Genomic DNA, 26,277 nt, shown 5'->3' with positions numbered 1-26,277 from the left:
CTTCAATTAGTGATGTTAATTATGGCTTTGTGAGCATGGGGTTCTCCAAAGGTAGCCAGTCTCCAGCCTGCCGCTCTCCCTGACGCCCGTCTGACATTGGTCCCCAGTCTGTGAGGCCGTGTTTATGCTCTTGCCTCTGCCCATCTGCAAGATTAAAGGTGCCATGAAAGTGTAAATAAATTATTAGCAGCTTCATGGTCTCCGTCTTTTTTTTTTTTTTTTAATGTTTGTTTATTTTTTAGAGAGAGACACACAGAGCACAAGCAGGGGGAGGGGCAGAGAGAGAGGGAGACACAGAATCTGAAGGAGGCTCCAGGCTCTGAGCCGTCAGCACAGAGCCCTACACGGGGCTCAAACTCACAGACTGTGAGATCATCACCTGAGCCCAAGCGGGATGCTCAACCGACTGAGCCAGCCAGGCGCCCCATTATTTTAACCGTTTCTGATTGTACAGTTCGGGGGCAGCGAGTACATTTCACGTTGTGTAGCATCGTCACCAACCATCTCCAGAATTTTGCGTCGTCCTGAACTGAAATTTGTACCCAGTGAACAACTCCCCCTTCCAACCCTCTCCTTGCCCTTGGTAACCTCTATTCTACTTTCCGTCTCTATGAATTTAACTACTCCTACTTCATATAAGCAGAACCAAATATTAGTCCTTTTGTGTCTAGCTTATTTCCCTTAGCATAATGTTTTCAAGGCTCATTCACATTGTAGCGGGTGTCAGAATTACCTTCCTTTTAAGGCTGATAACAGTCTGTTTTATTATATATATATATTATACACACACACACACACACCACATTTCGTCTGTTCATCCTTCCATAGACACTTGGGGTTGTTTTTCCACCTTTTGGATGTTGTGAATAATGCTGTGATGAGTGTGGGTGTACAATATTTCTTCATAGACCCTGCTTTCAAATCTTTTGGGTGTATCTTTTGGGTATATTCCAGAAGTGAAATTGCTGGATGGCTATGGTTACGTTTAATTGGAGGGTGGGGGGGATCTGCCATATTGTTTTCCACAGTGGCCGCACCATTTTACGTCCCCATCAACAACTGCCCACATTCCTGCCAATACTTCTTTTAAAAAAAAACAAACAAAAAAAAAACAATCCATTGGGGCGCCTGGGTGGCTCAGTCAGTTGAGCGGCTGACTCTTGGTTTTGGCTCAAGTCATGATCTCGCAACTTGTGAGTTCGAGCCCCACATCGGGCTCTGCGCTGACAATGCAGAGCCTGCTGGGGATTCCCGTCTCATTCCCTCTCTCTCTCTGGCCCTTCCCTGCTCGCACGCGCTCTCTCTCTGTCTCTCTCAAAAATAAATAAACATTAAAAAAAAATAGAAAAATAATCCATCATAATGGGTGTGAAGTGGTATCTCGTGATAGTTCTCCATCTTTTTGGGGGAAGTCAAGGCCCTGAGAAATGCTGCGGCAGGCCTTCCCCAAAGTCAAAGCTGTCAGACCCTGGGCCTGAGCTTCCGGGCCCCCATCTTTCCACCCTCCATCTTGTACTCCCTTTGCTACTCTGTCCCCAGCCTATCAGGAGGGGGCAGGTGACGTCCTTCCGCTGCCTTGCCCTGCCCGTCCTCAGATTGTCAGGGTGCTCTCCTTCCCATCTGTCACGGGAGCCGAATGGCCGTGACCCACCAGAGGTGTCCAGGGAGTGCGTGACTTTGAGGGTGGAGAGGTTTAAGTAACAGAAAATTTCAAGAGTGGAACCATTTCAACCCTGTGCTTTGGTTAAAAAGAAATTGTGATGCAGCCATAGAGGGGAGGATGTGCAAACATTACAGTCGACTTTGTAAAGAATTAAAAACAATTTTTTTTTCAGTAATTTCTGATGTTTTAGGAACATGAAGACTCCCCCTGATAGACTGTTTTTTATTTTTTAAGTGTATTTATTTTGAGAGAGAGAGAGAGAGAGCGCGTGCGTGCAATTCGGGGAGGGGCAGAGAGAAAGGGAGACAGAGAATCCCAAGCAGGCTCCCCACTGTTCGCGCACAGCCTGATGTGGACTCTTACCCACGAACCACGCGATCATAACCTGAGCCAAAATCTAGAGTTGGATGCTTAACGGACTGAGCCATCCAGGCGCCCCATGACAGACTATTAAGTGAGGGGAAAAGTAGTCTAAAACTTGCTTATGAGCTCAATAGGGGAAAAGAATACTGCATAGAAAAAAAGATTTGATGGAAATCTGCCAAATTCTGTTCAGTGGCCACCTCCAGATTGGTGGGAAATGGGTGACTTTCAAATTTCTCAGTTACCCTAAATTTTGCAGATTTTCTACAATGAGCACATATCCTTTGTATTTAGGAAAAAGGATGATAAGAAAATAAGAATGAGGGCAACCATTCATTAGGCATGTGTGTTGCAAGGGACTATGAAGCAGTCAGTTCTGCGCGATGCCGTTGAGCACGGCATGGGTGGGAAGCTAAGGCAGCAGGTGTGGAGGCGTGGGGACAGGTGGCATGGAAAGAAGGCCAGAAAACAAAGAAGCTGTAACCGGAAGGGAGGTCAGGGGCGAAAGCAGCCCTGTGCCTTCCGGAATGCTGCCTCTCATGCACCCGGAAGATGCCGTGGTAGGGACGCTGGCTTTGGGTCGCTTTATCTCTGCAAGTGGTGCGACTATTCCCAGGACTGTTGAAAGAATTAAAAGAGCTTATCCCTAAACGTGACACTTAGCATATTGTGTGCTCCGTTCCTGGTGTTTGAGAGCTGGGTTCTGATACTTGCCTGCTGGGCTCAAAATCACCTCTAGGCCTCGGTTTCTCCACCTAAGACGGAGGCAATAATACCATCTACTTCTGATTATTATGAAACCTAAATAAATTAATATGTGAAAGGTGCCTGGCACATAGTAAATGCTCAGTTAACGTTAGCTACGATCACAGGGGGTCTTCAGCTGATACACACCAGCGTGTCAACCAGTTGTTTGTGGTCAGCACCTGCCACCTCATCTGATTGTCCCATGAGTCCCATCTAATTGGGCAGTGCCCATCACTAGTCCGTTATTTTGACTGTCCCCCTTACTATCTTATTATTAGCATTGTGAGCTCCAGATATCAGGGTCCTTCCCAGAATCACCTCATCCTACCGCTTTGCCGGTATGACTCTTCCGTTGAAGTGGTCCTGCTTCCGTTTCCAAAGGGTGCTGGTGATGCAGGCAGACTGGGGTGCAGGCGGCTGCACGGGGGGGGGGCGTTTGATGAGCATTTGGGGTGAAATCAGAGATTCCCTATCATGCTGCTCTCCTCCCCTTGCTTCCCTGCCCTTCTGAAAAGGAGCCAAAGCCAAGAAAAAACAGCCACCCATAAATAAAGGAGACCACGAAAATAACAAAAAGAAAGAAGAAATCTTGCTTTTGTGGCAGGCTTGGCTGCCGATGGGGTAGATAATGGGGGAGGAAACACGGCCTTCGCGGAGAAAAAGAACGGAACGCTTTGTTCGCCTGCAGAATGAATGCTGCTTGAGCAAGAGCCGCCGAATTGGGGTTTCCGATGAGTGAGCTTGTCTTGGGGGAGATGGTGGTGATTAGGCTTACACAAGGCACAGGTGGCATCCCACCCAGAAGCCGTGGGATGGGGGAAGGGGAGGCGACGGGGGAAGGGGAGGCGACGGGGGAAGCCGCAGACCTGAGCCGGTGCCTCACGGTGAGGCCAGGGTGCCCAGGTCCAGCCCAGGGGCCCCGCCCCCATGACCTCAGTGCTGCGGGTCACCTGGTTCCTCCACCGTCTGCCCAAGCTGGGGAGCTAGATGCTTGAATTGCTCGGGAAACCCCCAGACCTTCTCTCGCTGTCTTTCTCCGTTCTCTCTTGTGGCTCCTTGCGGGGGAGGTACATCCCAGGGAGGAGAGAATGAGGCCAAAGTGGGTTTGCTGATTACTCGCATGCTGGCCTTCTGGGTTCCAGGCTCTCTTCCTGTCGACACTGCCTGGTGGCCTTCTTTCTTGGTGACTGGCATTTGCCGAATCCTCTCTCTTGCACCAACTACCCGTCCCAGTCACCTGCCCCTGCAGTGAGCGGCTGAGGCAGGAAGAGGGAAGAGAATCAGGTGCTGTTTCCTGAGCCCTCGGGGATCCAATCCCAGGATGCAGTGTGGAGGTGCCCACGTCGAGAGGGGGCTGTGGGCGTAGACATGTGTGGAGGCTGATGTTTGAAGTGACTTTAAGGAGGGTGACTGGAACCTGTGCTGGTTTGGGCTGAGCACTCGGGCTAGCGGAGGTTCCCTGGGGGCACATTCATTCATTCATTCATTCAACCTCAACAAGATGAAGTGCCCGTCTCCTTTGTGCCCAGCATTCTGCTGAGTATTTCTTGTACGCTACTTATTATTTTTTTAAAAAGCTTTAATTTGGGGGCGGCTGGGTGGCTCAGTCGGTTAAGCCTCCAACTTCGGCTCAGGTCTTGATCTCACGGTTCGTGGGTTTGAGCCCCCGAGTCAGGCTCTGTGCTGACAGCTCAGAGCCTGGAGCTTGCTTTGGATTCTCTCTCTCCCTCTTTCTGTCCCTCTTCTGTGCTTCCTCTCTCTCTCTCAAAAATAAATAAACATTAAAAAAAAAAAGTCTATAAAAAAGCATTAATTTTTAGGGGCACCTGGCTGGCTTAGTTGGTTGCTTAAGCGTCTGACTCTTGGTTTCGGCTCAGGTCATGATCTCTTGGTTTGTGAGTTTGAGCCCTGTGTGGGGCTCTTTGCTGACCATGCCGAGCCTGCTTGGGATTCTCTCTCCTTCTGTCTCTCTGCCCCTCCTCTCTCATGCATGCTCTCTTCCCTCTCTTTCTCTCAAAATAAATAAGCTTTAAAAAATTAAAAAAAAATTTTTTTAATGTTTATTTATTTATTTATTTAGAGAGAGAGACAGAGTGTGAGCAGAGGAGGGGCAGAGAGAAAGGAAGACACATAATCTGAAGCAGGCTCCAGGCTCTGAGCTGTCAGCACAGAGCCTGACATGGGGCTCAAACTCACGAACTGCGAGATCGTGACCTGAGCCAAAACCAAGAGACGGACGCTTAACCGCCTGAGTCACCCAGGCGCCCCAGCTTTAAAAAAAAATTTTTTTTTTTAAGATTTAACTTTTAAAGTAATCTCTACACCCAACGTGGGGCGCAAACTTAACGGCTGCGAGATCCAGAGTCGCGTGCTCTTCCGACTGAGCCAGTAGTGATGTTCACTACTCATTAATTCCCCAACAACCGTGAGAGTGGGGTCTCGTTGGCCCCCTTTACCGATGAAGAAACCGAGGTGTAAAGAGGGTAAGTGTCAGGCATTCATTGGGTTCCCACGCAGAACAGTATGGAACTGGTGACCCCCCCCGCCCCCCTCCCCCAGCCACTCATCGGCTCCCTCACCCCCCAACTTCAGATTCTGATGTGGATGCCCGTTGCGGGGGTTCAGCACGGCTGTGTGCAGGTGCCGGGCCTGTCCTGGAAGGCCTCGATGCCACCCACCGGCTGTTGGTCACTAGTCCCAGGAGAGTTGAATGCTTGGCCTACCCATGCCCCTAGGGAGGGGGGCGCGGGGTTTGAACCAACTGCGCGCTGGCCCACGTGGCTTAGACTTGACGCCAAAAGCAAGAGCCAAGGGCTACCCAGCCCACCCTGGCACCGCTGGGAGGAATTGCTGACCAAGCCGACGCTTTGCCCAGCCTGGTGGGTAACCGTGGATATTTCGGGCTGTTCCTACTCGCCCCTGTCCCCTCCTGGGGGTGGCAGGGGACTGCAGGGGTTAACAGAACAACACTTGATCTGCGTGGGCTCCGGAGGAAAGGAGGGAGCTCCTGAGTGCAGCAGAGCTTTTGTGTCATCAGCCGGGGAAGGGAAGGTGCAGTGGCGTGGCCAGATAAGCAGTGGCCCCGACTGCGTGGGGTTTCCTTGGCAAATCCGGGTTCTTTCGGCCTGTCCTCACTCTGTGGCGCCTGGGTGCCTGACTCAGGCCAGGGGAGATTCCGGGGTAGCTGGGGACACTGCCGGAACATTCAGACCGCCCGAGCGTAGTGCGGAGACAGGGCCAAAGGGAGGGAGGCCTGCTGGCAGCAGATAGAGAAGGAAGAGGGTGACGCGCCCCATTGCCCTGTGGGTCTTCTGCGTGTCTGACCACGCGGGGGTGGGGAAGCCTTCCCCAAAGGGTGATGGGGGCGCTCAGGGTGCAAACTTGGGTTTTTTTTTGCTTGGTTGTTTTTTCTTGCTTTTTTGCAAACATCGCATGGGGTCCCCTGAATAATTCTATGAGATAGTTGTTATTCGTTCCATTTGAGAGATGGAGAAACAGAAACTTCCTGTGGTCACACGGCTAGCAGTATGAGGAGGGGCCAGGCTTCAGACACAGGTCTGGTTGGCAACAAAGACCATTTTCTTTTCTTTCTTTTGTTTTTGGTTTTTTGTTTAATGTTTATTTATTTTGAGAGAGAGAGAGAGAGAACGAGCAAGCAGGGGAGGGGCAGAGAGAGAGAGAGAGAGAGAGAGAGAGAATCCCAAGCAGGCTGCCCACTATCAGTGCAGAGCCTGATGTGGGGCTCGAACTCATGAACCATTAGATGAACTCATGAGCCACGGCCTGAGCTGAAATCAAGAGTCGGATGCTTAACTGACTAAGCCACCCAGGCGCCCCAAAGATCATTTTCTTTTTTCTGTGCCAGGACACTTCCCAGCAGTGCTGGAGGGTCACCCCCGTACTCCTGCCTCCCGGAGAGGTGGGGACAGGGGAGCCTGGGGACCTGCCAGGCATGCTGGGGAGGGAAGCCAAGGAGGGAGGGGGGACAGACACTCCTTGCTTTAGGTCTCTTCCTCGTCCCGCTGAACATATGTTCGGTGCCAGGTTCTCTGAGTATATGCTGCCTTCTAATCACAAAGTAGGTATTGGGATCTCCACTTTCACATGAAGAAACTCAGGTCTTGAGAGGTCGAGTCTTTTCTCCAGGTTCTCAAAGCAGCCTTGATTTCTTTTGACTAATTCTTCCTTGGCCGCGACTCAAGTCAAAAACAACTAGAATCCTCTGAGCGTTGAAGACAGTGGCCAGTCTGTCTGTGCTGGACCGGATCCTGTTATCTGGGGTAGAGGGAGAGCGACGGCGTGTTGGCCGATAGGAAAAGATGTCGCTTTGGGCATCACTGAGGCCTGCGTTCAGACACCCGCTCTGCCGGGCCTTGGGGAGGACAGGGAAATGCGCGGTGAGCTCCTCACTCAGTGCCTGCAGCTGGAGTGAGTGCTGTGCCCTTGAATGCTCTTTAGCCTCTCCTTCCTTTGGTTAATGTTCGGGGCTATCCCCAAAGGGAGGCCTTTGCCAAGCCAGTCAGCCCCGGCTGCACCATTTCTGCAGTGTGCCAGCCCGGGGCTGGGCATGGCTGGTGCAGAAGACCGGACACATTCCCCTGTCTGGGACATAGGCCTAGACCTGGTCACCGGGAGGCAAGAGCAGGACTGCAGGGGCCCCCTAGCACTTTCGGTGGGCTGGAGACAGATCCAGTCACAAAGGCAGGAGGGCCCCCAGAGAAGGGACTCCAGGAAACACTGTTTACTTCTCAGTTTTACCCAGGCATGCATCCCACTGGAACCTCACCAGAACTTCCAAGCTGCCCCCCTGCCCCCTCCTGTCTTTTCCTGGACTCTCATCCTGGGCTGGAAAAAGACTCAGGTGCCTCAGAGACCTGGGACAACCAGATGGACCCATGGATGGGACCATCACCGCTATGGTCTCTGCCTGGCTCCTTCAGTCCTCTGTGCCCCGGGTTCAACTCAAACTGGCAGTCATGAAACTCAGGCTGGATCTGGGCTTCTGGGGGAGCCTGCCGGCTCTCATAGGCTGGAGGACAGGAGCTCGGGAACTCAGAAGTTTCCGTCGGTTGGTATCGGCTGCTCTGTCAGGTGAATACCACTTTGGCCTGCCCAGAACAGCCCAGGGACTGGGGGTATTGTCTGTGACCCTCTCCTGAGCTGTGCTAGACCAGAGAGCGGCGCACGCCCTGGACCCGGTACCCCTGGGGCCCGCAGAGGCTGGAGACGGTGAGGGGGCCCTCTCAGGAAAGCTTTTCCCCACCCTTGTAGCCAGCCCAGCTCCCAGCTCTGAGTAAACATCAGAGATAGGATCGGGCGTAGCCAGGAAGGGTGGCAGGGTGCGGCCTGGGAGAAGAATGGCAGGATGTGGCACCGGGGCACCGTTCTGGGCACCCACGCCTCGGGCTATTGTTTAGGGCTGCCTGAGGCTCTCAGCTCTCTGGGGCTTTGAGAGGAAGTGACATTCCCCTGGGACTCAGGCCCTGCCCCACCCCTGCCGAGTGGATCTCTCCCTGGCTGTGCCCCTTGGAGTGGGCTCAGTGAGCTTGGAGTGGGGGGCCTGCAGGCTTGGCGTGTGCCCGCTGGGGAAGTGTAGTCATGGCCCTCCTTGGGGGGTCTGCCTGTCTGCTCCAGGCCGTCTTCCTGTACCCCTGGGTCTGAGTCACCCGTCATGCTCCGATGACTGGATCTCTATCTTTATCTGCATCTAGATATTTTTTGCGGGGAGGGGGCTGTCGTAGAGGGAGGAAGGGCTGAGGGTGCAAACTCCTTTGATTCCAATCCAGCTGGGCCGGTCGTTGGCTGATCCGGGAGAGGAAGCGGCTGGTGATTTGTTTTGGGTAGAAAGGGGCTCGTGCGCGTGCGCCCGTGGGTGGGGGTCGGAGGGCCCAGGAGAGGGTTGGTTGTGGGGAGGAGAAAAGAGAGAGGACCGGCACCTGCAGTCAGCTTTGTCCTATAAGAGCCTTGTTCTGAGCGGCTGGCCCTCTGGAGTGCAGGCGTCTCTCTATGCCTCGTGCAGGGCGCTGGGCTCTGGCCTGGGGCCTCTCTGCCGCCGGCTCACAGACTCAAGGCTCTGGCCCCTCAGGGGTGAGGATGGCCTGAGCCCTCTCCCCCAGAGGCCTTGACCTCTTACAGATACTCAGGTGAGAGAAGGCCCAGGAGGAAGGCTGCAGGGGGCCTGGGGAGTGGATGCCCTAGAAGGGAAGGGTGGGGAGAGCAGGGGTGCTGATCTGTATCCCAGCTGGTTCCGTGTCCCTACACCCTGCCTCTAGCCCAGAAGCGGTACTGCCGAAACAAGCCACGTGAGCTGGGCCTCGGTTTCTCCATGTATAAAATACGAGTAAGGCTGGGCAAGAGGGGGTGGAGACCGGGTTCACAGGAGCACTTCCTGGGTGGGAGGCCGACGGGAGCGTACGTACTGTGGACCTGTGACCTCTGACCGGGACCTGGGGGAGCCCAGCAACTCACAGCTCACAGGAGCTGAGGGTCCTTTGGCTTTTAGACCTCTGGGGAGAGGGGCAGGTGTAGCTGCTGACCTTCAAGCCTCCTGAGAAACCACGTGTGTAATGGAAACGTGGCGCGTGCTTTTTGAAGAAGGGGTAAACAAATCGAAGGGGTTTTCAGTCTGGAAAAGAAGAGACTTAAGACTCCCAATAGGGTCTTTATTTATTTGTTTTTTATCTTGGAGAGTGCGAGCAGGGGAGAGAGAGAGGGAGAGAGAGAGAGAGAATCTCAAGCAGGTTCGACACTCGACGAGGAATCCGATGCAGGGCCCAATCCCACAACTCTGGGACCATGACCTGAGCCAAAATCGAGAGTCTGACGCTCAATCGACTGACCCGCCCAGGCGTCCCCCGATAGGGTCTTTAAATCCAAAAGGGGTGGAACGTGTTTCTTACCTGTCCCAAGGTAAGAGCAAAGGAAAGGGGTTTGCTTTGGTGCCGGGGGGATTTAGTTCGCTAGCCTCTAGGAGCTTAGATGTGAGGGGGAGGCAGCTGAGGCTAGCTGGAGGCTGGGTGATGCGTAGGCAGCTTCTGCCCGATGATGATAACATAGATGGTCTGACTGGTGATGGCTCAGCTTAGGAGTTTTCAACTTTATGAGGGTCAGAAAGCCATACGCATTCAGTAGAAACGATACTTTGAATTTTGATCTTTTCCCAGGCTGGCGATTATGCGCTATGATGCAGAGGCGTGATGCTGGCCAGTGGCAGCTCCCAGGTAGCCACCAGGTACACTTCTAACGATTCTGTGCCTGTTTTTTCCCTTTTGGTGCGGTATTCAGTAAACTACATGAGCTCGTCAACGCTATTCTACAGTAGGCTTTGTGTAGATGATTTTGCCCAACTGTAGGCGAAAGCAGCTGTTCACGTTTAAGGCGGGCTAGGCTAAGCCCAAGATGTTCGGTAGGTTAGGTGGGGTAAATGCATTTTCGACCTAACGATCTTTTCAACTTCCGATGGGTTTGTTGGGACATAACCCCGTCATAAGTGGAGGAAGATTTGTCGTAGCTGTCGCTCATTATGTGTCCAGGTCTGCCTTGTGGCTATTTTGCTGAGCTGTATACTCCGCTCATTGTATGAATATTTGTTGAGCACCTACTATGCTCCAGGCATTGTGCTAGACTCTGGGGCTACAGTGGTGAGCAAAACCAGGTATGTTTCCACAGTGTCCTGGGGTGGGTGGTGTGTGTTCCCAGGCTACTGGGCAGTCTGAAATAAGCATGTAAAGGTATCATTACCAACTGTGATAAGTGTCCTGAAGGCCAAGTTTAGGGTGTCATAAGAATGTAAAACAGGCACATATTATAGAGTCTGGGGAGTTAATGGAAGGCTCATCCCTTCATGCTGGGTTTTCTTCTCATTTTACGGAGGAGGAAATGAATTCAGAGAGGTTAAGTCACTTGCTCAAGATTGCACGGCAATTAATTGGGTAGAGTTGGATTTCAGATTGTACCCAGGTCCGTCTGACCCCAGGTAACTTTTCTCTTAACCACCTGAGTCTAGCCCATCCTGGGCTATAGGACAACCTAATGGATACTCACCCCCATATTTAATCTTCTCAGGCACTTGTGAGCTGGGGATTATTATACCCATTATATGGATGAGGAGACAAGCTCCGAGTTAATGAACGTGCCTAAGGTCACACAAGTCAGCTGGAGGCACAGCAGGAATTTGAACTCGTTGGAGAACCCAAAGGCCTGAGTTTTCCAAACTCTGTACCATTGACCACCTGCTGACCCCCAGGTACCTTTGTTCTACAACAGAGCCTGCAGAGGTGGGGGCACCTGTGCAGGGACCCTCAGCTGCGAAGTGGCAGAGCAGGGACTGACTGCACGTGGACTCCGTACCCTCCACCTGGTTCTCCTTTTGCTCTTTAGTTTATCACCTGCAACGTTTGCTCTGCACTCAGGGAAAAGAGAGCGGGATGGTTTGGGGTTCAGAGCCTGGCACTGACCCTCTTCAGGGGGAGTCTCGTCTCTGTGGGCAGGGAAAGGGGCTGCCCACAGCCCCTTTGAACAGGCCTGTGCTCTGGGAACTTGGGAGGGAGGGAAGGAAGGAAGGAGCTGCCCCAGGACCCTCTCCCCCAGAATGTGAGACCCTGGGAGGAGCCCATCAGGTCTGGGCTGTTGCTTCTCCGGCAACAAACGTTGGTCCAGAGGGACCAACCGAGAGCCAGTGCCCGACGTTGAGGCAGGCGCCTGTGGAAATGGAAGGGCCCTTGTCTGGGCAGCAGGGTCTGGCAGGGCTGTCTGGTGGGCACCACGCCCTGGTGAGCGGCTTGGCTGGTCACCAGGAGTCCTTTTCTTTGCGCGTACCGCGGCTTCGCCAGAGGCCAGGATGAGCCATCGGGAGCCCCAGGAGGAGGCAAGCTCCCCAATATAAAGATCCTCCACAGCCCCCGCTGGAGGTACTCCTCGGGGTTAAGTGTGGGTAAAAAGGCCATCAGCGCTCACAGGGAGATGTCCTCGTGCGGCACTGTCCGCCAGAAACATGGTGTGAGCCTCCTGCCTGACTTGAAATGCTCCAGCATCCACGTTAAGAAGTGTAAAAAGAAGCCAGTGAAAACAGTACTTCTAACTCCGTGCATCCAAAACATTGCAGTGTCAACATATAATCAATAACCGTTTATTAATGAGCTGGGTTGCATTCCGCTTTCCATGCTAACCCTTCGAAAGCGGGGTGTCGTTGACACTCAGCCCGTGCGCATGGGATCTGGCCGCGTTACAGGCTCGGTGGCCGCATGTGGTGAGTGGCTCTGGGAGTGGGCAGGGCAGTCCGAGAGTTAATTAGGACTGTTAATCACCTCCTCTGGCTTCACCTTCCGCCCGAGGTGGGGCGGGGGTGGGGGTGGGGAATGCACGGGGCAGCATCTTGCGGGGGGGCGGGGGGCCTTCCGGCCGCCCGTCTAACCTGCGCCCTGCTGTGCCGCTGGGGTCTCTGGGCTGCAGTGGGAGAAAGGCTTCGAGGTAGGAGCTGGAAGGCCAGGAAGTTGGGACCGAATGGAGGCGAAAACCTCTTAGGACCCGAGTGGGGAGCGTGGAGGCGACCCGGTGGCCCGCCCACGCCCGGCGGAGCGGTGGTGGGTGTGGGACGAGGTGGCGCGGAGCGGCCGGGGATCACAAGCCCACAGGCCCGCATTGTTCGCCTGTCACACTTCCTTTGGCTTTATTGCCTTTGTCCAACACCCTATTGTCTGGTTTCCTTTTGTCCCCCTTTCAGCGCGGCTGCCTTTTATTTTCCAGCCAGCCTGGTTGTTTTCATTTCTTTTGTCTGAAGTTCCTGAGAGGAAGGTTTTATTTTCAGCGGTTTGATTAATTCACAGCTTGAGCCCGGGGTTTGTTTGTTATGTAATTGCTGCCCTCAGCTTCGGGATAATACCCCCACCCCGCCCGCCCCGCCCCCACGGCCCCCCCCCCCCTGCTCGGGGCCTGGCTCGCCGCCCCTCCCTGTGCCCGGATGGGCCGAGCTGCCTGCTTCCTGGACGCTGTCCAGGCCCCTGCGTGGTGAGAGGGGACCTTGGGGCCGGGCCCTGAAAGCCCTCGGGCGAGCTCGGCTTGGGTCGTGTCTTTTCTCCCGGGGTCAGCGTTCTTCGGGTGGGGTCCGCCCCTCCGTCCTCACCCTGCAGTGCCCGGTCCTGGGTCCCTTGCCAGTCCCCAGGGTACCCAGTGGCAGGAGAGTCTGGTCTGGATGGCGTCAAATCAAATACATCTTCACCTGTCATGTGCTTTCGGCTGTTTCATGTAAAATCCTGTCCTGGGCTCTTGGGTCACTCGTTACAAGAAACATTTTGTTGTATGGAGTTGATGGAATATACAATATTATATATTACACCTGCAACTCAGTTTTAGAAGTTTTACGAGATCTGATTTTGGTCTTACACGCCCCCTCCTAAAAATTTTGCACAGGTGTTCGGTTAAAATTTTTATTTGACGATGCTTCTCAAACTAGTGGGTATCAGCGTCACCTGTAGGGTTTGTTAAAAACAGACTCCTCCACCCACAGAGTTTCTGATTTGTGGGTGACCCACGACTAGCTTCCAAACAAGCCCCCAGGCCATGCGTAGCCTGTGGCCCCCTTGTAGGGACTGCATTTCAACTAGGTGGTTTCACAAAGGGGTGCTCCCTAGAGACAAGTAAATTTTAACAATTCGTAGTCCTCATGAATGCCCATTTTGCAGATGAGGAAACAGGTGTGGAGAGGTTCAGTAGTTTACCCAAGGTCACTTAGCCGCCAGTTGAGTAGCCTCTGGGTACCTGGAGCCTCCTGCTGGGTGTCCCCACTGGTCTTGTCACAGTGACTTTAGGGAGCAAGTGAACTGTAGACATCTGCTCCTTTGGCTCTGAGTGTGGAATGACCACCAGCAGTCGCTCCCCAGGATCCTTTGATCCCCCAGGTGTCCAGGCAGTGGTGACAGCAGGGGAGGCGGTGATGGGAGCATAGTCTGCTTACACCAAGAATTGCCAAGGCATAGGCGGCGATGAGAGCAACTCTACAGCCTGTTATTTTCCCACTTTTGGTGGTTACGTGGATATGAAAAACAGTTTGCTCTTGTCTTGCCTCTACTATGCGGGGGGGAAAGAATGTGTGTATATGTAGGATAGTTGATGCTTGGTTCCCCTTTCAGGGGGTATTAGGGAGTGGTAGGGACTAAGGAAAATTGGCTTGTCCTTAGGGAGCCCCTGCTCTTCTGCTACTTAATCCTAGCCAATGATTGTCCCGGACAAATTTCAAGAGAAGTTCAAATCCAGATTTCAGATTTTATGTGATGTCTCATGATTTTTAAGTTTTGGTACCTAATTACACACACACACACACACACACACACACACACACACACACACACAGTTTTGGCTTAATGGGCTCAGAAACCACGAGTTGACCATCTCTGCCCTCTTTAGGTGGACCATTCCACCAACTAGCCCCAACACTGCACCAGGCAGGGACTGCTGAAAGTTGGGCCCAGTTGGCCGTAGACCTTCCTGTTGAAGAAAAAGTGCGGGGCAGAAGCATCTTTTCTAGTTTTTCACTGTGGGTTCCAAAGGGAAGTTTGTGTTTTGCGATGATGGAGCCGCTGTATCCACCACCACCCGTTTCATGCTGTTCCTCCCCCCCCCTCAGGATGTCCATGAGGAGCCCTGGCTCTGCCCAGCTGGCCCTGGATGGCGTTGGCACCATGGTGAACTGCACCGTCAAGTCAGAAGGGAAGAGGGAGCTCTGCCACGAGGCCCTCCAGGCCTCAGCCGCTGCCGCTGAACCCCAGCCGGGAGACCCAGCCCGGGCTCCCCAGGATGGTGCTGACTCCCAAGCTCCAGCCCAGGTGCCCAGCACTTTCCCCGGGGCTCCTGGGTCAGTGTGCCCACTTTGCCTCCGTAGCCCACACACCTCTCCTTGAGGCTGGGCGGGCACCCCCTCCCCTCTCCGGGCAGACAGGAAGCAGAAACCTCTATCTCTGGGTGGGGGAGGCTTGGGTGGGGAGGGACTGCCAAGTTCAGTCACACCACCTGTCTCAGCGGTACATGGGTTCAAATCTTGTGCGTGCTCACCGGATCCTAACTACTCCCCCATGTGTGACCAATCCTTATCTCTGAGGACTAGTGGGGGAGACAGGTAATCCAGCATATGATTTGAGAAAATCAGCCTTATTACCCAAGCCTGAGAGAAGTCGCTCAATTCCTCATCCTCGAAATGGAGGCGTTGTGAGCTACATGGGCAATAAGGATTCTCGGAGTTCTTAAAAATCCCGATTCCGTGCAAGAGATGTAAAAAGGGGGAATATGTAATTAAAAAAAACCAAATGAATGAAAATGAGAATTTTAGGGCTCTGGGGAGGGAACTAGCCTGGAGGGGCTTGGGGAGGGGGGAGGGGTAGTGATAGAGGAAGACTTCCTGGAGGAGTAGGGCCTTGAGTTAGGCCTTAAAGAATGGAGAGGACTCGGGTAAGGAGAGGGGGTGGTGCCCTAAGGAGGGGTGAGGCGGGGGTCCCAGAAGTAACGCACCCAGCTGCAGATGTGGGCGAATGCAAGAGAGTAGTGATTAATAGCTAGCTTGGTACTTGACCCTGAAGCAGCGAACCTCATTCGTGCGCATTAACTTCCTTGACCCCAGCAACAATCCTGATAGGGGAGGTATTAATATCTCCATTTTCAGAAGAGGGAAGTGAGTCAGGTTCAGAGAAGTTCAGAGTCTCATGTGGGATCAAGCGCCTCGTGAGTCACTGAGCCTGGACCGAGATCCGGGTATCTTGTCTTCAAACCTTTTGTTCTTTCGCTAAATGCAGCGAAGACCGAGCAAAGGTAGGGAAGGTGGGGAGGGAGGGCCCTACCTGGGGAGGTGGGGGAGAACGGGTACACATGGATTTCTCAGGGTGCACATCACATCCCTGGGGGCTCAGATCCCCCCCCGCAGTCCGCCCTCTTCTCGTGAGGGTGGCGGTGACATTCCTTGTGTTCTGCAGGACTGCAGCTCCCCGGAGAGCATTGGGTGTCTGGAACCCAAGAGACCGGGAGGTTCTGAGGCTGCTTCTGGAAGCCAGGAGAAGCTGGACTTCAACCAAAATTTAAAAGAAGGTAAGATGTCTGCCCTGGCTGGAGGCGGGCCTGGGGCGGGAGGTGTTAGGAGTGCTACTCCTCACCCCCTGGTGTCTTCTAGTCGTGCCAGCCATCGAGAAGCTGCTGTCCAGTGACTGGAAGGAGAGGTTTCTGGGAAGGAGCTCTGTGGAAACCAAAGATGTGAAAGGTGAAGGCCTGTGTGGGCAGGCGGGGGAGGAGGTCTGACCCCCTTTCCCTTCTCCCAGCCTGGCCGTGCGGTCTGGGCCTGTAGGGTGGTTTTGGAAGCTCTTGGTCCCCTCATACCTGCCCTGTGCCCCTCGGGCTCCTGCCCGGCCGCGGGGTCCAGCACCTTCCCTCACCTGGGGACTGAGCATTTGGTCTGACTCATTCCCGTGCAAGAGAGGCCTGGTAGGAATCCCATCCTGTGAGTATGGATCTGGGCTCTTACCGGGGACCCTTGTGACCTCAGGCACGTCCCTGCCAATTCCCAGGTCTAACTGTATAGAATGAGCTGGATGTTCCCTTTTACTGCCGAAAATTGATTCTAGGCCACCGGGACTTCGCTGTATGAATTCAAGGGCGCCTGTTTGGTTTGTGAGCGTGGCTGTTTTTCCGGTGTGGTCGCTCTCCCCCGACAGGGGAGAGCCTTTCAGACCAAACCAGTGCCCGGGCTCCACCCCACCTGCTGAGTGAGAACCCCAGGGGCTGCAGGCCTGGGCATGTGTATTTTTCAAAGGCTCCCTGAGTGATTCCGAGGCGAATGGTCTGCAGCCTGGCACAGCTGTGCCCGACGCGAGCTGAGGTGGAGGGCAGGGGAGCACTGGCACTCGCGGGTGGACGGCCACCTGCCAGATTCTGGACTCCGCTTTACGTTCATTATTATCTTCTTAACCCTGATAGCACCCCTGGGAAGTGGCCATTCTTGTGCTCGTTTATAGATTGAAAAAACAACAACAACAACGAAGTGCAGAGAAGTTGTTTATTTGTCCAACAACTCCCAGACAGGATAGATTGAAATAAGGATTTGGGGGCGCCTGGGTGGCTCGGTCGGTTGAGCGTCCGACTTCGGCTCAGGTCATGATCTCACAGTTTGTGGGTTCAAGCTCCGCGTCAGGCTCTGTGCTGACCGCTCAGAGCCTGGAGCCTGCTTCCGATTCTGTGTCTCCTCTCTCTCTGCCCCTAACCCACTCGCATTCTGTCTCTGTCTCTCTCGAAAATAAACATTAAAAAAAAAAAAAGAATCTGAACCCAGATCTGTCTTGCTCCAAGGCCTGAGCATGTCCCACTGGGCCCCTCCTGTGGGTTAGTTCTCCACGCCGACGCTGTGCCCCTGGGCACTTGAGGACATCCAAGAAGTGATCCGGGACAGAGATTCCCCCCCCACCCGCCCCCCTACTTCACCCTGCCGCCCCCACCAGCGTTTCCAGGGGCTGGAAGCAGCGGTGGATGGTGGGGAACTTCTAGGGTAGCTGCTTATCAGACAGCAAGCCAGCCGCCCCTCTGGGGCAAGGATCAGTCTCCATCATCTGTCGCTCAGCCCCTAACAGGGGCCTGGGAAATAGCAATTGCCCAATAAGTGTCAGATGGGTGCATAGGTGGACAGATGGACAGACGGACATTCTCACTGGTGGCCGTTTCACTCTGGCTCAGGGACCCAGGAGAGCCTGGCAGAGAAAGAGCTCCAGCTCCTGGTCATGATCCACCAGCTGTCTACCCTGAGGGACCAGCTCCTGACGGCCCATTCAGAGCAGAAGAACATGGCTGCCATGCTGTTCGAGAAGCAGCAGCAGCAGATGGAGCTGGCCCGGCAGCAGCAGGAGCAGGTGCGCCTGGCTTAGTGTCTTTCTTGCTAGGGGAGGGGGTCTGTCAAGGCCTAGAGGGGAACATGCTAGGGGCAGGTCGCGGAGGGGCCGGCGGCCAGGGCCGTAGTAGTCCCGCTTCCGGCGGTTCATAAGCCTCGGTGGGGGCCTGGGAGTGGAAGGGGCCCGCGGGGCCCTGAGTCTGAGCGGCTGGCTACTTCCTGCCCAACCTCCACCCTTGGGCTCTGGGGGAAGAGAACCTGCTCCTAAGGTAGACTGTCCTGCTGCCTGCCCCGCCCAGTGTGCGGTTTGTCCTGGTGTGGACGTCATGGAAGGCCGGGTGCGGCTGGCTCCGGGACAGGGCTGACGTCCCTAATGTCCGTGCCCGCTGCTCTTTCCTGCCACCAGATCGCCAAGCAGCAGCAGCAGCTGATTCAGCAACAACATAAGATCAACCTCCTCCAGCAACAGATCCAGGTAAAAAGGGGGGGAGGGCCAGAGGCTGAGGGGGTGACAACAGCCTGGAGATGCCTGCCAGGGACAGGGAGTGACGGCGGGGGGAAGTGGGGGGGATTAAGCAGAATCAGACATGGCCCTAAGGAGGGGGCTCATTTCTGCTCGAGCCTGGAACCTCAGTTGTCTTCTCCTGCTTTAAGGGAGGGGCCAGAGTATCTCCTTCCCTATCTGGGGTGGAGGGCAGGTGGAAGGAGGTGATGTGGGGTCAAACGGAGCCTTTTGAAGACTCGCCCTGCACCGGTCGCTGTACCTCTCGCGTCTGGGTTCATCCTCTGTGTTCTGGGCTGAGCTGTTTGGGCCCCCAGGGACTCACACAGGGTTTCTTTGCCCTCAGCAGGTCAACATGCCTTACGTCATGATCCCGGCCTTCCCCCCAAGTCACCAACCTCTACCTGTCACCCCCGATTCCCAGCTGGCCTTGCCCATACAGCCCATCCCCTGCAAACCAGGTGAGTGAAGGCGGGGGTTGAGCCATTAGCTGAGGCTGTCTTGAGGTCAGGGAAGGAGCTCAGGACCACTCTCGTGCGTTACTTTGCAATGTGGCCTTTCTGGGCCAGTGGAAGCTGAATCCCTTCTTCCTGAACCTCGCTGGGCGAATCGAAAAAGAAATTGCACTTGAAAATGATGAAGCGCTTCCCAGATATAAGCGGATGTAGCCCATCTAGTGTCCCCGGCTCTGGTGCGTTTCCTGGACCGGGGTATTAATCTCTTGAACACTATTTCCCGCCACTGAAATCCAGCGAACACAGACTGGGCACCAGCCACACGTCCGATGCCCTGTCGTTGGCAGGTGGCTATGGGGGTGATAAGAATGGAGTTGGAGCTCAAGGAGTTTTTACAGTCTGGGGAGGGAGAAAGGATATCGGTAAGCAGGGAGTCTGGGAAGGCTTTCTGTAGAGGAGGTGCCTGATTGGGTCCCCTAGAGGTGGACTGGGGGGGTGAAGCCGGGACCTGAGGCCTGGAGCCTGAGGTCGGCAGCTGCAGCTGCGGGGGTTGGAGTGGAGGGGAGCGTGTGACAGGGTGATGGGACAGGCTGGCAGGAGCAGTTGGGGCCGAGCCTGGCGTTTGGAATTTATTTTGTAGAATGCAGACATGCTTGAGTGCTTGGGCTGAGGTGTCTTGTCACGCTGACTGGGGGCGACAGGGAGTTGGAGCCTGGGCCGGTAGGGGGCCGCTGAGGTGGTGGGACAGAGGCAGAGATGGAATCCGTTGACCACGATCACGGACACCTTGTTGAAAGGTCACGGGACAGGGCGGGGAGGTTGCCCGCAGTTGCCCCAGGAGTGGGGACAGCTTTGAGGCCGAGCCCATCCGGTCTACCCTCCCTGTTCCGTGTGCGAGAGGAGGCAGGTGAATTCCTGTCATGGGCCACAGGTCATGGGTTAGCACCACTGGCTGTGCTCCCACCTTGCTCTCCACTAGACACTCTAGGGTGGGGGTGGGGGAGGGGGAACACAAAGGACTGAAAAAGTCAGGCCCCAACTTCAAGGAAGTTGCCACTTGGGGAGGGGGGAGCACGCCAGCAGCACAAATTCAAGGGGAACAGAGCCGCAGGAGTGAGGAGGGCAGGGCCTGGGGGTTGTGACGTGTGACGGTGCCTCCGACTCCCTGCTTTCTGGACAAGGAAGGCGGGAAATGCGCCGTGGACGACTTGAACTGGCCAGCCTGCCACCTGCCTTGCTGGCTCCAGAGTCCCCGTTAAGCAGAGGGCCACAGGCTTCCAGATGCCCCTTCCCCAAGCCGAGTGAATAATGCCTCCCTCGCTCACAAGCCCTGGATGGTGCCACATTGCCTACGGCACGGAGCCTGCAAATGCCAGGCTCGGCCATCATGGGCCCGTCTCCTTTCCCACTTCTTGGCTCTCACACACCCACTTCTCCCCCTCTGCCTGCCTGTCTGCCTGCAGCCACCAGCCCCCCTCTTGCTGGCCCCCCGCCCCCTAAGAAGCCTGCTCCAGCCATCCCAGCCGGAACAAAGTTCTCTGGCATGCTACCCCTGCAGCCCTTGACGCCACCAGCCACGTGGTTAGCGATCGGTGTATACGGCTTCGGTGTATCGGTGTATACGGCTCTCTCTCCACCTGTCTGCCCCTTGGTGCTGGGCTGGGTTGGGTTGAGGACGAGCGTGGTAGGCCAGGTAGAACGGAGAGGGTGCCGTGTCAGGGGGAAAGGATGGGCTGGGTTCAAATGTCAGGGCTCCCGCTTCTGAGCCGTGTGGGCAACCCACATAACGTCTCCTGGTCTCCGTGTCTTATCCGTAAAATGGGGTGATGTCCTGAGCGCCGGTTCTACGCCACACATTAGGGATTATTGTGAGCTCGTGCCCGAGCGGGATCACACCTGGGGAGCTGCCTTTGTACCCTGCACGTAGTAGGTATGAAACACAAGCGTCCGTAGAACGAGCCGGTGTGTACCTGCCCTCGGGTCACCGTTGGGTTGGGAAGGGCAAGAAAAGGGTGGAGATACCGATCAGTGTGCAGGGCAGGTGGGGGGGGGATGAGGGCATAGGAGGCCTCCAGCAGCACTCGGGGGCTGGGGAAGGCCTGGGCTGGAAGCTGGGCCAGCTTCAGGCCTCTGCCCGCCTGCTGCTGCTGGGACCTCGTCAAGCAGGGCGTCTGCTGTTCTGTGCTCATCCAGGACTTTTCTCCTTGCCGCCTTTTCCGTAGCGGAGTACCCCCTGCAGTTGCTACACAGCCCCCCCGCCCCGGTGGTGAAGAGGCCCGGGGCCGTGGCTGCCCATCACCCCCTGCAGGTACCGCCCAGCACCCCGGCCCTCGGCTGCTTCCCTTGCCTGTGACCCGGGGGGGGGGGGCAGTGGCCGTGCTCCCCTTCACCTGTTCCCGCTGTCTCTTCCTTTCCTGCCGCGCCCTTGTCTGTTCCGGGTAGGTTTGTCTTTCTGTCTGTGGCCACGTGTCCCCTCTTGCGCCTCCGTGGGGGGTGTCTCAGCCTCTGGTCTCTGGGTCTCCCGCAGGAGCCCTCCCAGCCCCTGAACCTCACAGCCAAGCCCAAGGCCCCCGAGCTGCCCAATGCTTCCAGCTCCCCCAGCCTGAAGATGAACTGTGGACCCCGCCCCCCCAGCCATGGGGCCCCCACACGGGACCTACAGTCCAGCCCGCCCAGTCTGCCATTGGGTAAGCTTTCTGCCGGGAGTGCGTGATACGACCTTGGGCGTGTCCTTCCCTTCTGCGGGTTACGGTTTCTGTAAAACAAGGGGTGAGACCTGCTGTCTTTGGCCTCTTTTAGTTTCTCCACTGTCTCAGAAGATCCCCTGCTTCCTCTTCCCGACCCCACATCTGGCTGGGCACCCCCACCTCAGGGCTCCAGGCCACCGAGTTGCACAATTTCAGGGAGTGCGATTCTCTGTTCTAGTGTCCTGGCCCAGTGCACCACAGTCAGTGTAACAGCGCCCCCTTGGGCATGTGCAGGGCAGCTGTCCGGGAGGGGCAACAGGCAGCACCAACCCCGTGAATAACTCGCAGGAGTGACCTGGTGTGAACCCGACTGACCCCCTCGGCTCCCCCGCCCCCCCTTTCTCCTCCTCCCCCCCCCCCTTTCCCATAGGCTTCCTTGGTGAAGGGGACGCTGTCACCAAAGCCATTCAGGATGCTCGACAGCTGCTGCATGGCCACAGTGGGACCTTAGAGAGCTCCCCCAGTACCCCCTTCCGCAAGGTATGGGGGGCCTCCCTGCACTGGGGCAGGGCGCAGGGAAGGTTGGGGGCTGGGGTTGAAGACTCAGTCTGAGTCTACTGGAGGGATGGCTGTGGGGTGATGCAGAGGGGCCGATGTACAGATTTCGTCTGTCAACCCCAGGACCTCATCAGCCTGGACACGTCCCCGGCTAAGGAGCGGCTGGAGGAGAGTTGTGTGCACCCCCTCGAAGAAGCCATGTTGGGCTGCGACATGGATGGTGAGGGCCCAGGGCGTCGGGCTGATGGGCGGGAGGGCCCACGTCTGCTTCCTACAGGGGCCAGGGTGGGTCAGGTTGTGTCTCTCCCCAGTGCCTTTTCTCCCATAGTCTGTCTCTGAGGTCCCCTCCCGTGTCTGTCCCTTGTCAGTCTCTGGGTCCCTGGCTGGACCTCTGCTGAGGTCTTGCTTCCGGTGTCCCTGGCTGCGTGGGAGCCTCCCCGTCACCCCCTAGTGGTCAAGTAAGGGAGGTCTCTGCCAGCCCTACCCCAGAGGGGCTGCGCTGCCTGGCTGACTCCACCCCTGTCCCCCAGGCTCCCGCCACTTTCCCGAGTCCCGGAACAGCAGCCACATCAAGAGGCCCATGAATGCCTTCATGGTGTGGGCCAAAGATGAGCGAAGGAAGATCCTCCAAGCCTTCCCGGACATGCACAACTCCAGCATCAGCAAGATCCTTGGTAAGGGCCAGTGGGTAGGGGCTCTCGGGGCTCCAGGGGCCATGCCAGCAAGACCTGGTGGCAGGAGCCAGCTGGGTTTACCTGGGGCTTGCTGGGCGACCGTCCCCGTCACGCTGAGCTCCAGAGGAGTCTGGTGGGGTGTGGGGGTCAGGCAGGAGGACGTGGGGCAGCTGGGTCCTGGGGTGTCGTACCATTGTAGGGTTGTTCTGCACCCCAAGAACTGAGGAGTGTGGTACGTGTGTATATATTCTTTAGCCCCTGATCTCTCCCTAAGCTGTTCTGTTTGCCTGGACCTTTGGAGCTCTGGTTCTGGCAGGAAACAGGGAAGATTGGTGTTCTTGGGCTGTCCCTAGAAAGGTGTTTTGTTTTGTTTTTTTAATATTGTATATTTAATCTGTACATCCAACATGGGGCTTGAACTCCTGACCCCAAGATCAAGAGTTGGATTCTCCTAAAAAAAAAAAAAAAAAAAAAAAAAAAAAAAAAAAGTTGGATGCTGTTCTCCCTAAGCCAGTCAAGTGTCCTAGTAGAAAGTTTTTTAATTTTTTAAAAATGTTTATTTTCGAGAGAGAGCACAAATGGGGGAGGGGCAGAGAGGGAGGGAGAGAGGGAGACACAGAATCTGAAACGGGCTCCAGGCTCTGAGCTGTCAGCAGAGAGCCCGACGCGGGGCTCGAACCCATGAAGCATGAGATCATGCCCTGAGCTGAAGTTGCTTAAGGGACTGAGCCACCCAGGTGCCCCTAGTAGAAAGATTTTTTTTCAAAAATTCTGTGTCCTGATTGGAAGCCAAGGAGGCAGGTGGGGTGGGACTAGAAGGTGGCAGTTGTTTTCAAGACTGAGGCTCTTCTGTCTCTTGTGAACCAAGAGTTCACAAGGTAGTTTGTCCTCAGCAGGGGGCCTGGGGTTGGCTGCTCTTCTGTTCATGCAAATCACGCAGACCAGAGGCCTCCCAGAAGTTGCTGGGTAGTTTGGCATGTGGTTACTCCGTATATGGACACCCATATACATGCCAGCTTCATTCATTCATTTGCTCAACTGGACATCCGAGGGGCACCCATGTTGGGCCGGGTCCTTGCTAAATGCTTGCACATCTATCACCCAGTCGACCCATCTGGGGACCAAAATCTTGGGGCATGCAGGGGGCTGGGGGTGGTCAGCCAAGCCCAGCACTGACCGCCTACCCCCCCTCCTACCCCTTGGGGGCCGGGCCAGGCTCCCGCTGGAAGTCCATGAGCAACCAGGAGAAGCAGCCCTACTACGAGGAGCAGGCGAGGCTGAGCCGGCAGCACCTGGAAAAGTACCCGGACTATAAGTACAAGCCTCGGCCCAAGCGCACCTGCATCGTGGAGGGCAAGCGGCTGCGGGTGGGCGAATACAAAGCCCTGATGAGGACCCGGCGCCAGGACGCCCGCCAGAGCTACGTGACCCCGTGAGTAGGCCCTCCGTAGGCGGCTGACACCCTGTGCGTGTGCCCGTGCCCCTGCTGCTCTTGTGAGTGGCCACTAGTGTGTGGCGTGCATGCCTTTGAGTGTGACTCCAGCGGTGCTGTCTGTCGGCTTGGAGCATCGATGTGTGTGGGCGTTATCTGTGTCTGCCTGGGCCTGCGTGTGTGGCCGCAGGGGTGGCCCGGTGGCTCAGGGTATAGGATTGTAACTGACTGTGGGAGACTGGCCACGTGTACCTGGAGAAGCGTGCCTGTGAATCACAAACTCAATAAAAAAAAAACCTCAAGGATACTAAGAATGAAGGTGCTTATTATACAGAGGATTCCCGACTTGACAAAAGCAAGCACCTGCATGGATTCTTTTAAACGGGGCTCCTCCCCCCGCCCCCGCCCCCGCCCCCGCCCCCGCCCCCGCCCCCGCCCCGGGGCATTGAAATATAGAACCTCCGAAAACTGGATTCACACAGGAACCTCCAGGAATAGCTGTTGAACACGCTCAGGTTCCCGGGCCTGCATGTGTAAGCATGTGTCCGCTGTTGCGGACAATGAACTTGGCCGTCAGCAAGCAAGCCAGGTGGCTGTGTGCGTGTCTCAGAGCCGTAAGGGTCTTGGGGGGGGGGGGGAGGGCATGCCCTGAAGCAGGCTGGAGGGGAGCTGGATCGGGGGCGCAAAGTGGGGGTCCATCTGCCCGCGTGCTGCTTCTCTGCCCCCGCAGCCCCCAGGCCGGCCAGCTGCAGATGAGCTCCTCCGATGTCCTGTACCCTCGGGTGGCAGGCGTGCCCCTGGCTCAACCCCTGGTGGAGCACTATGTGCCCCGGAGCCTGGACCCCAACATGCCTGTCATCGTCAACACTTGCAGCCTCAGGGAGGAGGGTGAGGCCGCGGAAGACAGGCACTCGGTGGCTGACGGCGAGATGTACCGGTACAGCGAGGACGAGGACTCGGAGGGCGAGGAGAAGAGCGACGGGGAGCTGGTGGTGCTTACAGACTGATCCCGGCCCCAAGCCGATGGGCACAGCCAGCCGGCCTGGACTACGTTGGTACTTGGACATGCCCGGGAGACGGGCACAGCTGTGCACGTGTAGATAGCCTCCTGAGGGGAGATGCCCCACCACCTCCCCTGTGGCCGCACCCGAGGAGCTGCTGGCCGAGGTGGGCAGGACCTGTAGAGTGGCGATGGGCCGAGCGCCGTGGCCCTTGGGGCTCGTGGCCAGCGGACACTGTGTGACCCTCCCTTCCTGCAGGTCTATCACCCCAGGGCTATGGCAGCTCCAGACCTGTCCCCCTGGGGCCACGCGCTTGGTTTCCATTCTTGTCCTGGCTGGACCAGCCCCTGTAGGACCAACCCCCTCCCTCCCACGCCCCTCCTCACGCGCCCCACCCCCCCTCGCCACCAGATCGCTCCTCTATCATAGGATCACTTTGTGCAGAAAGGTCTGGCTGTCCCTCGCTGTCTTTATATCTCCTGCCCAGCCTGTTGTGCCTCTGGCTGCTGGAAGTGTGTGTGCGTGTGTATATGTAGGTGTGTGCACATGCTCGTGTGTGTATTTCCATCCGCTCATTCATTGCACAAGGTATTTATTGAGTGCCTGCTGTGTGCCAGGCACCGTTGCTGAGTTCCTGTGGGTGTCTCTCTCGATGCCACCTCTTGCTTCTCTGGGGGCCTCTTCCTGTGCTTCATTGTCCCCAAATTGCTACCTCTTTGTCAGTCTGGGTGTCTCAGGTTCTGTGTGTCCTTGTGTTCCTGTCCTTGTTTCTCTGCAGGGCTGTTCTTCTGTCTCTGTCCCTTTCTTGGCCTCGGCCTCTGCCCCTTTTGACATCGCTGGTCAGCCCCTGGGCCCACCAGCCGCCCTGACCTCTCCTGACCGTCCCTTCACTCCCTCCCCGACTCTGCCCTAGGGTTGGTTCCCACAGAGCCATTTTTAGCTCCGAGCAATGTGGGAATGGGTTCAGCCTTCAAGGGCCTCTGTCTTGGTGCCCCAGGCCCTGGTCCCAACCTGAGTGCCAGGAGTTGGGGACAGGAGGATTGATGGAGAGTAGGGCTCCCCCCCGTGGCAGCTGGTGAGTAGGGAGTGGGAGGGGGGCTCCTCCTCCTTGGAAGGGGTCAGCGAGGGGAAGACTGCCTCTCCACCAGCCTTCTCCTCTCCCCTACTAACACTGGGGACCTCGCCTCCGCTCCTCCTGCTCACTTGGGACAGGTCATTTCCCTAAGAAAATCACATCCCGCTGGCACCTGACTCCAAAGATCCAGAACAGCCCTTGGGATCAGGGTGGGAAGGGAACCCCAAATCCCACAGGGGCAGATGTGGATTCTGGGCCTGCCCCCCATC

General features: G+C 56.0%; 1 protein-coding gene across 1 annotated transcript in view; it reads left to right on the top strand.

The window, feature by feature from the left end:
- SOX13 (SRY-box transcription factor 13) overlaps positions 1 to 26,222 on the top strand; it is a 46,210-nt gene extending 19,988 nt beyond the window's left edge. The window contains exons 2-14 of the mRNA XM_047076644.1: positions 14,394 to 14,592; positions 15,730 to 15,841; positions 15,924 to 16,010; positions 17,474 to 17,646; positions 18,031 to 18,099; positions 18,473 to 18,587; positions 20,804 to 20,889; positions 21,109 to 21,268; positions 21,699 to 21,808; positions 21,950 to 22,046; positions 22,357 to 22,500; positions 23,716 to 23,932; positions 24,663 to 26,222. Of these exons, the coding sequence (XP_046932600.1) occupies positions 14,395 to 14,592; positions 15,730 to 15,841; positions 15,924 to 16,010; positions 17,474 to 17,646; positions 18,031 to 18,099; positions 18,473 to 18,587; positions 20,804 to 20,889; positions 21,109 to 21,268; positions 21,699 to 21,808; positions 21,950 to 22,046; positions 22,357 to 22,500; positions 23,716 to 23,932; positions 24,663 to 24,939 (1,845 nt within the window). The 5' untranslated portion in view covers position 14,394 and the 3' untranslated portion in view covers positions 24,940 to 26,222. The remainder of the gene's footprint in view (positions 1 to 14,393; positions 14,593 to 15,729; positions 15,842 to 15,923; positions 16,011 to 17,473; positions 17,647 to 18,030; positions 18,100 to 18,472; positions 18,588 to 20,803; positions 20,890 to 21,108; positions 21,269 to 21,698; positions 21,809 to 21,949; positions 22,047 to 22,356; positions 22,501 to 23,715; positions 23,933 to 24,662) is intronic.
- Positions 26,223 to 26,277: the final 55 nt, after the last annotated feature.

The sequence above is a fragment of the Lynx rufus genome, unplaced genomic scaffold (genome assembly GCF_022079265.1).
Source record: "Lynx rufus isolate CCGP_SWC_20201006 ecotype Redwood Valley unplaced genomic scaffold, mLynRuf1.p SCAF_15, whole genome shotgun sequence".
NCBI lineage: Eukaryota > Metazoa > Chordata > Mammalia > Carnivora > Felidae > Lynx > Lynx rufus.
Note: the sequence above shows the minus strand (reverse complement) of the source record. Positions and strands in the feature narration are given on the sequence as shown.